The sequence below is a fragment of the Gopherus flavomarginatus genome, chromosome 1, assembly GCF_025201925.1.
Source record: "Gopherus flavomarginatus isolate rGopFla2 chromosome 1, rGopFla2.mat.asm, whole genome shotgun sequence".
NCBI lineage: Eukaryota > Metazoa > Chordata > Testudines > Testudinidae > Gopherus > Gopherus flavomarginatus.
This window is the reverse complement of record NC_066617.1, coordinates 139,021,017-139,035,539: the sequence shown is the minus strand read 5'-3', so window position 1 is coordinate 139,035,539 and position 14,523 is coordinate 139,021,017. Positions and strand designations below refer to the sequence as shown.

At 49.0% G+C, this 14,523-nt stretch overlaps 1 protein-coding gene across 2 annotated transcripts in view; it reads right to left on the bottom strand.

The window, feature by feature from the left end:
* Positions 1-14,523, bottom strand: part of LOC127056815 (rho guanine nucleotide exchange factor 5-like) — a 46,183-nt gene that overhangs the window by 15,197 nt on the left and 16,463 nt on the right. The window contains exons 1-3 of one of the 2 annotated variants that reach the window (XM_050965119.1): positions 9,542-9,623; positions 3,588-6,929; positions 1,946-3,233 (exon numbers count right to left, since the gene is read on the bottom strand). In XM_050965119.1, coding sequence (XP_050821076.1) covers positions 1,946-3,233; positions 3,588-6,917 — 4,618 coding nt within the window. In that variant the 5' untranslated portion in view covers positions 6,918-6,929; positions 9,542-9,623. Of the gene's footprint in view, positions 1-1,945; positions 3,234-3,587; positions 6,930-9,541; positions 9,624-14,523 lie in introns of those variants that run through there. The other variant, XM_050965118.1, reaches the window with a different exon arrangement.

Sequence of the window (14,523 nt, the reverse complement as noted above, 5' to 3'; positions counted from 1 at the left end):
CTTTACAGCTTCATGGCTTTAACAATACTTGGTACTTACTTAATACTTCATACCCATCATTTAGACAATAATTCTTGTCTTTCATACACACATCTTTCCAAGCCACCAAATGGGAAGAGGCCTGCGTTTTCAAAAGTGACAATGACTTTGGTGTCCAATTTAACGTGCCTGAAAGGGGCCTGATTTTTTCATGGTGTGGGTGGCTTGTTCAGCATTTTCTAGAAATCGGGGCCCCCTTAAAGTGCCTCAAGTTGGGCATCCACCACCTGACGCACCCAAAATCATTTCTGAAAATCTGAGCCTTATTCTTGGAGATGTTCAGATCCCAAAGCTCTGATTGACTTCATAGTTGTAAGTACTCAACACCTCTGAAAATCACCCTATACATATGTGTTGGGAGCACTGTGGTCTAGTAAATTAGGCATGGGATTAGATGTCAGAGCTGGGTTCGTTATTGATTCTCATACTGACACTAAGTCACTGGTGACCTTTGAGAAGTCACTCTCTCTTTTTCTGAAGCTGGGGTCCATTTGTAGAATGGGGAAAATATTTACCTCCTTTGATGGAGGGTGTTGGGAGAGGCCTAAATCTGAGGAAAGAACTATATATATGGCAAAGGATTATTAAGAACAGCTGGTGGCAGAGATGAGAACAGAGCCCAGGAAGGGGACCACTATTATCACTAACTTTTTCCACTTTGGGGCCAAAAATGTATAAGTGCAATATTTTGAACCAAAGTGGCTTCAATGTAAGAACGCTTCCAGTATCCCAAAATACCAGTATTTATGCAGTGTGGAAAAACATAAAAGGAGTTGAGGAAAAAATATGTCAAAAGTGTCACTAATTTCACCCAGCTCAATATCTGTATTGATAAAGGGCATAGAGATCTCATACACACAAAGTACAATATTGGCTAGGTGCATTGTGGGGGATTTATGCCTTTGTCTAAAGAATTCACCATTAGCTTCCACCAAAGACAGGACACTGGATCTGATGCAGACATGGAACAGCCTTGGGGTGGCAGCAGAGGCCTCCACGCTTCAAAGGCTAATAGCTTACTGTGAAAAGGTTAATACTAGTGGGACCACTGCATGGCTGAGGAAAAGGACTAGAACTCTGAATAAGGACAGAGTGCGGCTACACAGAGTGGGGCTCACATTTTAGAGTGAGCCTCCAAGCCCAGGTCAGTAGACATAGGCTAGTAGTGCTCTTGCTAGTGCTCTAAAAATAGCTGTATAGACAGAGCTTTAAAGTGGTAGCTTGGGCTCTGAAGCCCATCCTATCTCCCTAAGCTTCAGCACCCGGGCTCCAGCCCAAGCCACAACTTCAGAGCAATCTATACAGATAGTTTTAGAGCCCTAGTGTGAGCCCTGTTAACCCAAGTCTGTTGGCCGGCGCTGGGAAGCTTGCTCCAAAATGCTGTGTAGACATACCCACGGGGTTTCAGTGGGCAGGCAAGGCAGGAGAGAAGGAAGGCTGGAGGAGCAGGCGGGGAAGGTGGTGAGAAGAAATACTGGGCAAGTAGTTGAGGAGGGACTAATTTAGTGAAATGGGAGCTGGGTGTGCTGTTGGTAGCTATTATTCGTATGTCAGTCTGGAAAGTGGTGATTGGAATAGTGGTCCAAAGCAGTCAAACAGGCAGTCCTCACTTGATGTAATAGCTTTTTATCTCTGAAAACCCGAATAATACAGCTCAACTTTAGTGACAAGGGGGTATATTTCCATAGGGCAGGACTGAGGGGCATTAGCAGAGCTATGAGGGGAGCCCAGGATGAAATAGCAAGGGGCCTGTAGGGTAGGATAGAGGGGCTTTGGCAAAGCTGTGTGTGGATAGTTTTGGAAATGTTTCTAGCTATTCTCTGGCTATAGCTATTTTCACTCCCTCACTCCTCCATCATTTGCTTTATGCTGAGATTTGGTATTTTAGGAGGAGAGGGGGTCTCACCTTGTAAGTCGTCTGGCAGTACTGACATCCTCCTCAGGCCCTGCCGGTGCCAGTCTTTGCTTTTTGCTCGGCGTTTGATCGCGTTCTCCTGACTCCCTGAATTGAGTCCCTGCTCCTTCATGTCCACCCTGATGACTTTTTTATCTGGCCAACTTGATGACTTCTCCAAGGGTGCATGTCTGGCCAACTCCTCTTTCACTTGGGTCGCAAGGTGAAGTGGTTCTCCCTGCCCTTCTATCTTTTGCTTGCATGTCCTAGTGCCATCTGCTTTCTCTATCATCACTGCAGGGGCTGTTGTGTTCCTTGTATCCACGCTGGTGGGGCCTGCCTGTGCCTGGTCCCACTGGGGCTCCTCGAAGACTGCATACTGTTGGTACAGTGTTCTGATGGCTGGTGGCGATGGAGGGCTGAACTGCAGGAAGTGGATTGGGTTGGAGAAAGCTAGTAGTGAGGGTGGCTCTGGTGAATTTCTACTCTGAGAATCTGTGGATGTTCCCCACCCTCCCAAGGAGGGCCTGGAGGTGTAATTAGATGTGGACTTTCCACAGTGTGTAACCCGGTGCTGACCCATTGCTTCAGGGCTTCTGTCAGAGTGGCCCATGGGTGCCTCATTCTCCAAAGAGGGAAAATCTGAGTTCTCGGCCAATGAAGTGACCCCTGAGTCACTGGTGTCCACCACATCCAGTGAAAGTGAGGTGACAGGATCCCACTGGGCACCAGACACTCCCTCGTGGGTCATCTGCATTAGGAAGGTGTTGTCTTCTCCATCTGCCACAGCAGGAGCAGGGACCAGAGCATGAGCAAGGCTGTCAGCATCAGGCACAGAGGCTGAAGCCTGGGCAGGGCAGCTGGAATTGGGGGCAGTGGCCAGTAACTGACTAGAATCTGATACACAGGTTAGAGGTGGATTGGAGTTAGATACAGAAGGCAGAGGCTGGTCAATATCAGGTGCAGGGGCTGGAGGCTGGTTGGAGTCAGGCACAAGGGACTGAGACTGGAGAAGCTGGTAGGCATCAGCCAGAAGAGCCAGAGGCGAGCTGGGCGAGCCAGGCACAGGAGCCAGTGGGTGGGTGAGCTGAGTGGCATCAGCCAAAGGAGCCAGGGACGAGCCAGATTCAGAAGCTGGAGACTGGGTGGCATCAGGCACAGGAACCAGGGGCGAGCCAGGAGCCAGAGGGTGGGCAAGCTGATTGGCATCCGGTGCAGGAGTCACGGGCGAGTTGGGTGTAGGAGCCAGATGGCAGGCGAGCTGGTCGGCATCAGGTGCAGGAGCCAGAGGGTGGGCGACCTGGGTGGCATCAGGCGCAGGAGCCAGGGGCAATCTGGGCAAAAGTACTGAAGAGTGGGCAAGCTGGGTGACATCAGATACAAGGGCTGGGGGCAAGCCGGGCACAGGAGCTGGAGAGTGGGTGAGATGGTCAGTGTCAGGCACAGGTGCCAAGGGCGAGCTGGGCACAGGAGCCAGTGGATGGGTGAGCTGGGTGGTATCATACACAGGGACTGAGGGCGAGCTGGGTGCAGGAGCTGGAGGGTGGGTGAGCTGGTCAGCATCAGGCACAGGAGCCGGGGGTAAGCGGGGCACAGGAGCCAGAGGGTGGACAAGCTGGTTGGCATCAGGTGCAGGATCCAGAGGGTGGACGACCTGGGTGGCATCAGGAGCTGGGGGCGAGCTGGGTGCAGGAACCAGTGTGTGGGTGAGCTGGTTGGCATCAGACACAGGAGCCAGGGGCAAGCTGGGCACAGAAGATGGAGGGTAGACGAGTTGGTTGGCGCCAGCCATGGGGGCCAGAAGTGAGCTGAGCGCAAGCGCCGGAGGGTGGACAAGCTGGGTGGCATCAGGGGCCAGAGGTGAGCTGGGCGCAGGAGCCAGAGGGTGGGTGAGCTGGTCGGCGTCAGGTGTAGGGGCTAGGGGTGAGCTAGGCACAGGAGCCAGAGGGTGGGTGAGCTGGTTGTCATCAGGCAAAGGAGCCAGGGGTGAGTCAGGCGCAGGTGTCGGAGGGTAGGTGAGCTGGTTGGTATCAGACACAGGAGCCAGGGGTGAGTCGGGTGCAGGCGCTAGAGGGTAGGTGAGCTGGTCAGCATCAGGCACATGGGCCAGGGGTGAGTCAGGCGCAGGTGCTGGAGGGTAGGTGAGCTGGTCGGCATCAAGCAAAGGAGCCAGGGGTGAGTCGGACGCAGGTGTCGGAGGGTAGGTGAGCTGGTTGGTATCAGACACAGGAGCCAGGGATGAGTCGGGCACAGGCGCTGGAGGGTAGGTGAGCTGGTTGGCGTCAGGTGCAGGAGCCAGGGGTGAGCTGGAGTCAGACTCAGGAGGAGTAGGCTGTGTGTGCTGCTCTAGGGCAAGGACTATAGCTTCTTCTGGGAGCTGTGGTACAGCGTTAAGGGCACTTCCTGTTCCTGGCACTTCCACCTCTAAGCTCAAATGTGACTCATCAAGTAAAGGGTTTTGTTGTGCTGTGTGAACCATGCTTGCTTCCATTTCCTCTCCCTGGAAAACAAAACTTCTTGTTGGAGGCTTTTGGTGCCTCTGGACTTTCTCCAGGTAATTTGCAGGAGCGAGAGCCATGTTTGGTGCTTGGGATGCCTCCAGGTGCATTGTAGCTGGAGCTGCAGGAGTAGATTCTACTTCATCTCTGTCCGTTGGCAGGCTCTGCCTTGAAAGGGGAATTCTGAAAGCCTTGGAGATGGAAGGTTGGGCAATTGGGTCTTCATTAAGGCCCTTCTCAGGTGTAAGCAGCCCATAAGGAGTCTGGACACTCTCTGTGCTGGTAATCACTGAGGCTCCTTCACTAGAAGCTGCCTCCTGCAGGTAAGAAGTCTGTCTGGATGTGTCCTGTACAGAGACTGGTGCTTTGTCCAGGTCAGTACATCCCACAGGGCTCACTTGCGATCTTTCATCAGCATCCTCCTGAGACTGGCCAGCCGCTGATGCTGCCGAGTTGAACTCTGATGGTGCAGCTGGAGTGAAATCGTAATGGCTGGGAAACGCTGGGTTTTCTGCAACAGGATGAGGATCTGCAAGACCAAAAGATCCCAAGTTCCTGGCACCAGAAGAAGGGTCCAGAGTCCCAGAAGAGTTTGGGTTCCCTGCACCAGCTGTGGTTACTTCTCTGCATAATGGAGATATGGCTCCTCCATCATCAAAGCTCTCAACTGTCCTTCCATCTCCATCACTATGGCCATCCTCACCATTACTGGCTCTGTTATCCTGATAGGTTTCTTCACAATCTTGGCCACTGAAAGAAATGGAGCTGAAAGGGTCAGAAACACTCATGTCTCCCCAGTGCTCAGAGATGTGGCAAGTGGGGGAGTGCATCATGGAACTCCCATCTGCTGGGTTCTGACTTTCAGACTTTATCACAGCAGGTGGCTGAGCTCTTTCATTTGCTCCTCCAATGCAGGCCTTCAACACTATGCTGGATAGTTCATCCTCACCAGAACGCTGATTTTTGGAGAATGATTCCTGGGGCAGAAGGGCCAGCCCTGTTCCCTCAGCTGAGGAAATGCTCTCCCCCTCATCATGGAGGTCCCAGTTTTGCTTGGAGAGAGAAGGTGACACTGGATTGAGTGCTGGTGGTGGAGCCTCCTGCTCTGCCTCTTCCCTCCCTGGCTCTTGTTCCAGTTCATCCCACCTCTTTTCCTTCTGATCTTCCCTGTCCCATACTAGCTCCTCATGCACTGGTTTCGCTTCCTTCTCTAGCTTCTCCCATTCTGGCTCCTCCTGTTCCAGCTCTGGCTGCTTCTCTTCCGACTGCTCCTCCTCTTCTGGCTCCTCCTCGCATTCTAGCTGCTCATGCTGCCACTCCTCCTGCTCTGTGTTTTTTGCAGCATTCAGTACGTGGAAGACGCACTCTCTTGGATATTCAGTGCTGTCTTCTGCTCTTCCATTATCTGCTCCTTTCTCCTCCTCCAGAAGGAGGTTTATAGAACCAGATGGACTTTGCCTAGCAGCCGCTTCTGTTTTCTGGTTTGTGGCCAAGGCATTGTTCCCTCTCTCATGGGATGACAGGACCATCTTTCCATCTGCATTTCCTCTTGTCAGCTGTGAATTTCCTTGGCTGTCATCTGATAAGGGGTAGGGTGGGTGATGTGAAGAGGAAGAGTCTGTATCCTCTCTCCCTCTCTGTAAGCCTCCCACTTTTTCATCATTATCTACAGAAGGCATGGGATTCATCCTGCCTACTGCATCCATCCCAGGAGATGGCTCCTCGTCCGTCCCTGCCACTGCTTCAGTACTTGGCGGGAGCTCTCTGCTGGTCCCATTTGCTACATCCAACCCCTGCAAGGGGGGATCTCCAATAGTGTCATCATGCAAAGTCTCAGTCTTGCAATGAACCTCTGAAATGTCTTTACACACCATGAAGTGTTTAGTGGCTGGTTCCCTCTGGATGGGGATAGTGTCTGTCATTGAGGTTTCCTTATGCTGTGCCTGGAGGACAGCAGTATGACATGCCAGAGACTGATTCTGATCCTGAGGAAATTCAATCTGAAGGGCTGGAGACTGTACCTGTGGGTTTTTGTCATAAGCGGCTATTGCCTGTGGGACTGTGTTGGGAAAGGACGAATACTGACTGCTTTCAGGATGAGCTGATTTTCCCTGTTCAGAGTTCGAAGAGTGATCCCATCTCTGTTTTTCCAAAGATCTCTCTTGTACTGTAGGCTCTTTCTCCCACTCTGAGAGTCCCCTCTGGTGCCTTAGATCTTTCTCCCCTTGTTCCAGTCCTGACAGAACAGGGTTAGAGGATCTGCCACACATCTCTGCTGATTCCCCAGCAGAGAAATGCCTCAGAGGATCCTGGGCAATGGAGATCTGTGCTCCTTCTGCAGAGCCAGGCAGCTCGGTGCTCATCTCTACAGACTCAGTGGTGACATCATGTCTCTTTTTGGCTGGTGTAGGATCAGGGTTTTCCTCACTAGGGCTGCTGGTTGCTGGGGGAAAGGGGTCTCCCCCATTGGCTTGTTCAGATTCCATCAGTAAGACATCCTGTAAATGAGAACACAAATATTTTATATTATAAAATGGCTAGGTTGGAAACTGTGAGTGGATTGACTTAAGGAGCTTTGAGGATAGAAGCTAATGTGTCTGGGAAAAGAAGTGAAACACATACCCAATGAGTGGGAGGGAGTCAGGAAACTGTAATGGTGGGGGTGATGGTAGATGACAAATTAGATTGTCTGTAATGTGATAAAGCAACAAATCAAACTGGTGTAGTATTGGGCTGCAGCTCGAGAGGCTGGTCTAAAGGAATGGGTCTAATTCAGCCTCACTTACACCAGAGAAGCCTGCTGACAGCAGTAGGGGGAGTATGTGTGAAAAACAAGGAAGATTCTAATCTACTGCCTTTACCTGTCTGGGCCATGGCCTGTCCCATCCCTGTCCACCCTGAAATGGATCTCTCTTCCCAGCCACAGCACTTTCCCATACTCCTGTTAGCCCTGGAATGTTTTCTCTAATATTCCAACCTCTCCTCTAATGAAAGCAATGGAAGATAGACCTGCTTTTAAACCGCTGCATGCATCGTGTGTTGGGTACCATACCATCATGCCAAAGCCACAGTACAATCCCCTCTGCAATGCCCAACCATCTCAGTCTTTTCAGGTCCATCGCTGAACAAAATTGTACCAACCTCCTACCCCAGCTTGTCTTTCAGCTGTCAAACCCTCCAGACAGCGAATGAGCTGTCCTGCCATTCTTGGCTACAGCAAACATCCCATATCCCTTCAAGTAAAAAACCTCTGTACCCAGTCCTGTCTCCGGAGCCATCAGATAACACCTCTCAGTGAAAAAAATTAGGATAGCAGCCCTTCTAGCAGCAAAGAGCTGGGATTTCTTCCTCCCCGACCCCAAATCGGATAAGCAAATGTATGACTCTTCCCTCCCTGCATATTGCCAAACCCTTCTGAATCAAAGGTCAGGAAAACGAATTCACAATGCCATTGCAGGGAAAGAAGGGTGCACAGGAACATTCAGGGCTGGGCCCTCTCTGTGTAAAGAGAGAGATATCAGAGGGACTGGGGATGTGCATGGAGAGTGAGAATCGTGTTAGAAGTCTGTACCAAGGCTATAGCTGGAATTATTGGGGTGTACGAGTGGGACATGTGTATATGGAAAGGGAAGTCTCTCAAAACAGAATCAGGTTATTTCACTGGGGCAGGGGTGGCAGCAGCGTCAAAGAAAATCTGTGTTCCCATACAGGAATGGAAGGTAATAAGGGCTTTTCTACACTCTCAAGGGGAAGTGGGTTGGCTAAAAGAGGTGTGGCGAGACAGTAGCTAAACATGGTAGTAACCAGATAGTACCTGGAACAAGGTGTTTAAATCCCTCACAGCTGTATAGTAATATAGCACAGAATACTTATGGGAAGAGGTCCCCTCCCCAGCACTGACACATTGGTTCCCTGCATGTGATTCAGGGGGAGGGAGGATGATTTGTCCACTCTCTCTGCCTGTGGGTTTAGTGGATCAGAGATCCTGGCTGTCTGGATCAATCTCTCCTGCTCGGCATCTTGGGGGTGGATGTTCTCTAGTTGATGTCAACAACATGACTGGCTTCAGAGGTGGCCTCTTTGGCAAAAATGCAGTCTTACTCCTCATAGTAGTTGTAGACCATGCAAATTTTCCCTAAGGTCTTGTTAGTGCTCTTCACAATTCTATTACCCTACAGGAGCTCCTTTCCTTTGTTAACTGAGCCCTAAGCAGGGGTGGCTAAGGGGCCATGGCCTTCCCATCCACTTTTCGCCACAGGCCTGCCTCTCTTCTTCCCTCTGAGGCCCTGCCACCTGGCCAGGCTGGAAGCTGGAGCCTGGTCCAGGTAAGAGTGGCCTGGGGAGCCCAAGAATAGCTCCCAGCCCAGGTCCATGCCCCGGGCAGATGGAGGGTCTGCGGCTCTTCACAGCTGCCCGGGTGGCTCTTACCATGGCCCGGCTGCGGCTTTTCAGACCCCAAGCCAGACACTGGAGCAGGGTTGTGGTAAGAGCCATGTGAGCAGCTGTGGGGAGCTGCAGTCCCTCCACCTGCCCTGTCTGGGGAACCTCGGGAGCAGGGACTTGGGCCAGGGGTTGCTCCTGGAGGCCCCACCCCAGGCAGGTGGAAGGGCCCAGGCTCCCTGATGAGACTCCATCTTCTGGCTTGCCCAGGGTGAGGCCTCATTTTCCCCCTCATGCTTTAAGGAAAATTCTGTTGCCTCTGGTCCCAGGAGCACCCCCATCTCCTTAATTTGTTCTGATAGCCACTTGCAGATCTGGGCATTCTGCTGACTTGGGCCTGGACACACTCCTCTCCACAGAGGGCAAGTAAGTCCAGGACCTCAGCACAGGACCATGCAGAAGCATAGATCATGTATGGAGACCCACATCTCTCTCCTTCCTGATCAGGATTCTTCCAGGCTGCACAGTTTTATGCTGTTATTCAGACTGCCAGAATTCTCTGAAGTCTTCACTTTCCTTTCTCCTTGAAGACTATAAACAACATAATTGCCAGCAGCTATATGTTACCACATGGCCCTTTATAAGCAAGCGCATTTATTCTTAAGGTGAAAGCATTACACACAAAACATAAAAAACAATAGAAGTTCTTATGTATGTGCTAAAAGCTTACCTGAGGTCATCAATCAGTCTCATGTAGTCTCAGCTGGCCAAAGTTCTCCTGACCTTTCCCAGGAAGGATTGGGGCCACCCATGCACAGGAGGTCCCAACCTTTTACTGAATCAGAAAGAAGGCCCTGAGTCACTTTAAACTTAGGATATTTATCCAAGAGTCCTTTCTTTGTCTGCCAGTCTCTGCAGAATCTAGTTTGAACCAGTACCTGAGCTTCTCCAGATGCTGGCACTTCCCTGGAAGTGGTACAAGCTGACAGAATTTGCCTAATCACAGCCTGCCGTTTCCCCCCCCCCCCCCCCCGCACACACACACCACACACAGTTTCTCTCTCATCTTAGTTCCTGGAGGAGTTGTGGGTCACCCTCCCCCATGGAATTACATACAACAACTGGCTCCCAATTATACATACATTTAAATCAATAAGGTTTCCCAAGGATATGGCAGAAAACCACCATATCTGTCACAACTTCCACCCCTACTTTAATTGTGTGAAAATTCACCCTGAGTGTCAGTGAACTTGCTTCTAAAGTGGGTTTACTAATGCAGGACCAGATGGCAGATGATTAAAAACAAACTTATGTGTGGATGCAAGGCAATTCATCTCCAAGAAACCCAAGTTAACCTGAAATAAGTTTCAAGTATAGACAAGCCCTTAAAGGAAACAGGAACAGGGCACTCCAGAATAAGAGTGTCCTAAGTGCAGTTAATGAGGAATGTCTCCAGATGTAGACAAGCCCTAAGATTCTCACTCTCCTTAAATTAGAAAAGCTCTAACTTTCTCCGCCCTCTTTACCTTGATTCAACAGGTTCCCAGATTCTTTTCCCCCAACTACATACACACATTAGCACGGTGTATGGAACACATGGTGCTATCTGTCTGTTCCAGTTCCACAGGACCTGGCAGCTGCACTGAGGCACAGTGGAGTTTGCACACGCACACACCCATGCTGTTGAAATACACCACCTGGCAGGGAAAGCCTTGCTCCACCCTTGAAATGTCTCTGTCAGAGCTGAGCTAACACAGACTGCTGGTTGAGATGGCTGGTCTATTTGCCCTTCCTTTGCGGTGGAGCAGCAACCTAAGAGATGAAAATCTCCCTCCTAGTAGGAGCTTTTGAGCCTACTTCACTCTTCATTTGCTCTCCGGTCCCTCCCCCTTCTCAAGCCAAGCCCAATTCTAGGAGTTCACTAGCTCAGGGTGGGGTCTTGTGTTTACTGCTTCACATTCCATTCTCTGCTTCCAGCGCTTCTCAGACACCTAACACCACCCCCGAGTCATGAGGAGCGTGGAGGAGAGGCAGACGGAAACCTTCACAGCTCACCAGGGTCAGTGGTCCTCCTACAGCAGATCTGCTAGTTTTAAATGTCACACTAAGAGCTGTGCACACCTTTTATAATGAAACACAAAGGAAAGAAAAACTTGTCTGCTTTTGGTAAGAAAATGAACCTCTGAGCCAGTCACATGTACCTTTTGCTAAGGACTCTAAAAGAGTCAGGCTGGGCCATGCTGGATCAGGGTCTGCCTTTCTACCTCTACAACTTACCATTTCCCTCCCCAGGCCCTGATTTCTTCTCCCATTCTCACACATGCACACCCACACACTTGCCTGGTGCCATTCCTAGGGAATGGCCTATGGCCCTTTGCTTCTCCCCATGTCAGACTGGCTGATTGTGCTCTACCAGGCTGTCCCAAGAGAATGGGTGGCGTGGCTGGCCTGCCACCCAATCTCCAGAAGCAACTGGACTAAGTTGCTGATCTCACTGTACCACTGCTCTGCCTCATGGCATGATGCAGTATGTGCCCTGTATTGGCAATGGGACCAGCAACTCATTACCATTGCTTCCTTGATTAGCCTGGTAGAGAACAGTGCTAGCCCCTAGAGATACATAGAGGGGAGCAGAGTGACAGAAGATGGCATCAGGGAAGAGGCAGGTATCCACAGGTAGTTGATGAACGGAACTGGGTGGAGTTTGAAGGGAGCAACTGATGACAGGAGTTTCTCCAGTCATGACTCTGTCTCCTTGATCCAATCTGTAACAGAATGTGCTGTCATCACTTGCATTTATCTCACTAGTTTGTGTACAGCCACTCCTGCTAGAGTGGCTTCCTTTGGGTAAATGTCAGTCTTGCATTTGGAAATCTAAGCAGTTCTTCCAGAAACCTGTGTCCTTCTGGTATATTTGCATAAAACACAGAACATTCCATCAGGTCAGAAATAAAATGTACTGCCAGCTACACTGCTATTAATATTACTGACTTTTCTACACAGAGCGGACTTGAAATTTGAGACTGTCCCAAAACACACAGAGGTGTGTGTGTGTGGCGGGGGGGAAGGAATAAAAAACATTTGGAACTGATGTTATCTGCACCCCTTGAAAGTAAAACCCGAAAAAGGGAAGTGGAGCTATTTGCTACTGCAAATTCATTGAAAAGGAGAGGACTTCCCTAGCAGACAAACACAGATGATGCCAAGGTACTCTGCTTACAGTAGCACCTCACTACTTTGCACTAAAGGATAGCAGACTCATTGTGACTTACTGAACCTTTTAATGATCTGATCACTCACTAATTTGAAAAAGCAACATTTACACTTCGTTCCTGTATCTGAGCAATTCGGTTTTGTTTAAATGATGCCATTACTGGATACTATGCTGCAGCACTTCTTTTTTTTTTTTTTAATCATGATGTTATGGTACTATAAAACTCCACAACAGCATCTGCTGTTGAATCTTTGCTGAGTAGTGGGTAGTGACCATGTGTTGCACTTCCTGGAGGCACTGCAAAGACAACAGAGTTCTGGGGCAGCGGGGACAAAAGGGCCTTTAAGTCACCTTTGCATCCTTCCTGGGTTATATCAGGTGCCAGTGCAGCCCTCAGCCAAGAGCTGCTTGGTCTGATACCAGTCCCTTCTTCTGGGAGCTGACTATAAGCTGCTCCAGAGCAGCCGAAAATCCACATACTGATGTATGTCATGGGAATTCCCCACCTCCCCTTTGTGCTCCTGACATGCCCCTTTTAGCTCCACTCCCCACCCACAGCATGATGTCAGTGTTTGCAAGGAGATTTACACAGGACCACTTACTGTGTCTCCAGTCAGTTCCTACACTGGGGCAAGTCTCTCCCTGGTGGCAGCAGTGTTTTATGGTAGTTATACACTGGCACAAAGGCAGGCAGGGGCCATAGCAAGAACCAGAATCCTACAGGTTAACAATGTGTGGAATAGCAAGAGTCTATTTTTGTAAATATAAAACATAGGTTATATCTAAAGCAAAAGTGTGTTGTGAGATACAAATTTCATTTAAATGCCTCAGTAAATTAAAAGCACTTTAAAGATTGGCCTTGTCTGCACTAAACTGAGTGCAGGTGTCAGCGATCACTTTGGCTGCAGTGGTACTGAGCACAGTTAAGCCGCAGGTGTAGATAAGGGCAAACAACAGTCAACAATGTCTCGGGTAATGGTTAGCTGAAAGAGAGCTGAATACAGATTGTTCTCTGTACTCGCAGCTTAACTGTCCTAAGTATTGGGTCAGCTGAGCAAGACACTGGTTAACAGTATTGCTGATCCCAAGGGTTTAAAAAAACATCAGGAGTCAGTCTCAAAAATATGAGATTTAAAAAAAAATTAATACAAGATTATATTTATTTGCCCTCTTGTTTTTGAGTCTGTAAAGATCACAAATTTCAGGCTTTTCTCTTCAACCATGAGGACTCAAAACTCTTTTTTTTTTTAAATGAAGGTGACAATCTCATGTAATCACCTGGCTCAGGGAGCTGGGGCTTTAATACAGACAGCAACTAGCATGAGAGTTACTACAGAGAATTCTTTCCTGGGTGCTGGCTGGTGAGTCTTGCCCATATGCTCAGGGTTTAACTGATCGCCTGGTTTAACTGGAGTTGGGAAGGAATTTTTCTCCAGGGAAGATTGGCAGAGGCCCTAGAGGTTTTTTGCTTTCCTCTGCAGCATGGAGCATGGGTCACTTGCTGGAGGATTCTCTTAAGGTCTTTAAACCATGATTTGAGGACTTCAATAACTCAGACATAGGTTAGGGTTTGTACAGGAGAGGGTGGGTGAGATTCTGTGGCCTGCACTGTGCAGGAGGTCAGACTAGATGACCATAATGGTCCCTTCTGACCTTAAGTCTATGAATCTATGAGATTTGTGATAAAAATCAAAAGAGTTGGCAACTCTGGAAAGGAGGACTCCTTCTCTGAAAAGCATTTCTCTAAGGCTAGCTGGGGAAGGGTTGTACTAACCACTACATTCTCTTTCACTATTTTAGTATTGTCTGGATAGCTTTTATCTCTAGTTTTCAGTTTTAAATTGCTTGCACCTTCCCTACACTACAAAATTAAACCATTCACTAACTCAGTTTCCAAAATCATTTTGATCTGGCCTATTGTGCTGCACATACGAATAACCAACAGGTGGCAGACAATTTTGTGATCACAGTCAATGCTAACAATGCTCAACAGTCAGATCCATCATGCACAAACTATTTGCTGAGATCCTGTCAGGCCCATTTGCTTCTGGTTCAATCCTGCAAAGATGCTCAGCAATCTCAACTCCCACTGCCTTCAATGCATGTAGAAGGCACCCAGCACTTCACAGGATCAGGTCTGTATATTATTAGATTTCAATTTGACACTGGAGCCTAAGTAAACCTACTAGTATGTAAATTCTGCAAATGAATCCCTCCAGTTCCCATGCATCTCTCTGGATATGACAGTGACTGCTTACACTATGAAGCATATGTAAGCTAGAAAGCAGGCATGAGCCAGCAAGGCTGAAACATTAATTTTATGTTATAATCATTCAACCACCACTAGTTATGATCTTCTAATCAATTTACGTTTTAAGTGTGCTGCTATTTCTTGATCCATTGGAAAATATGAAGCTTGATATGTTGATTGAATATGCAGCCACAAAGGAGTTAAGCTATTCACAGAATGTGCCTTCTGTTCATCAGCCCTGACAGTC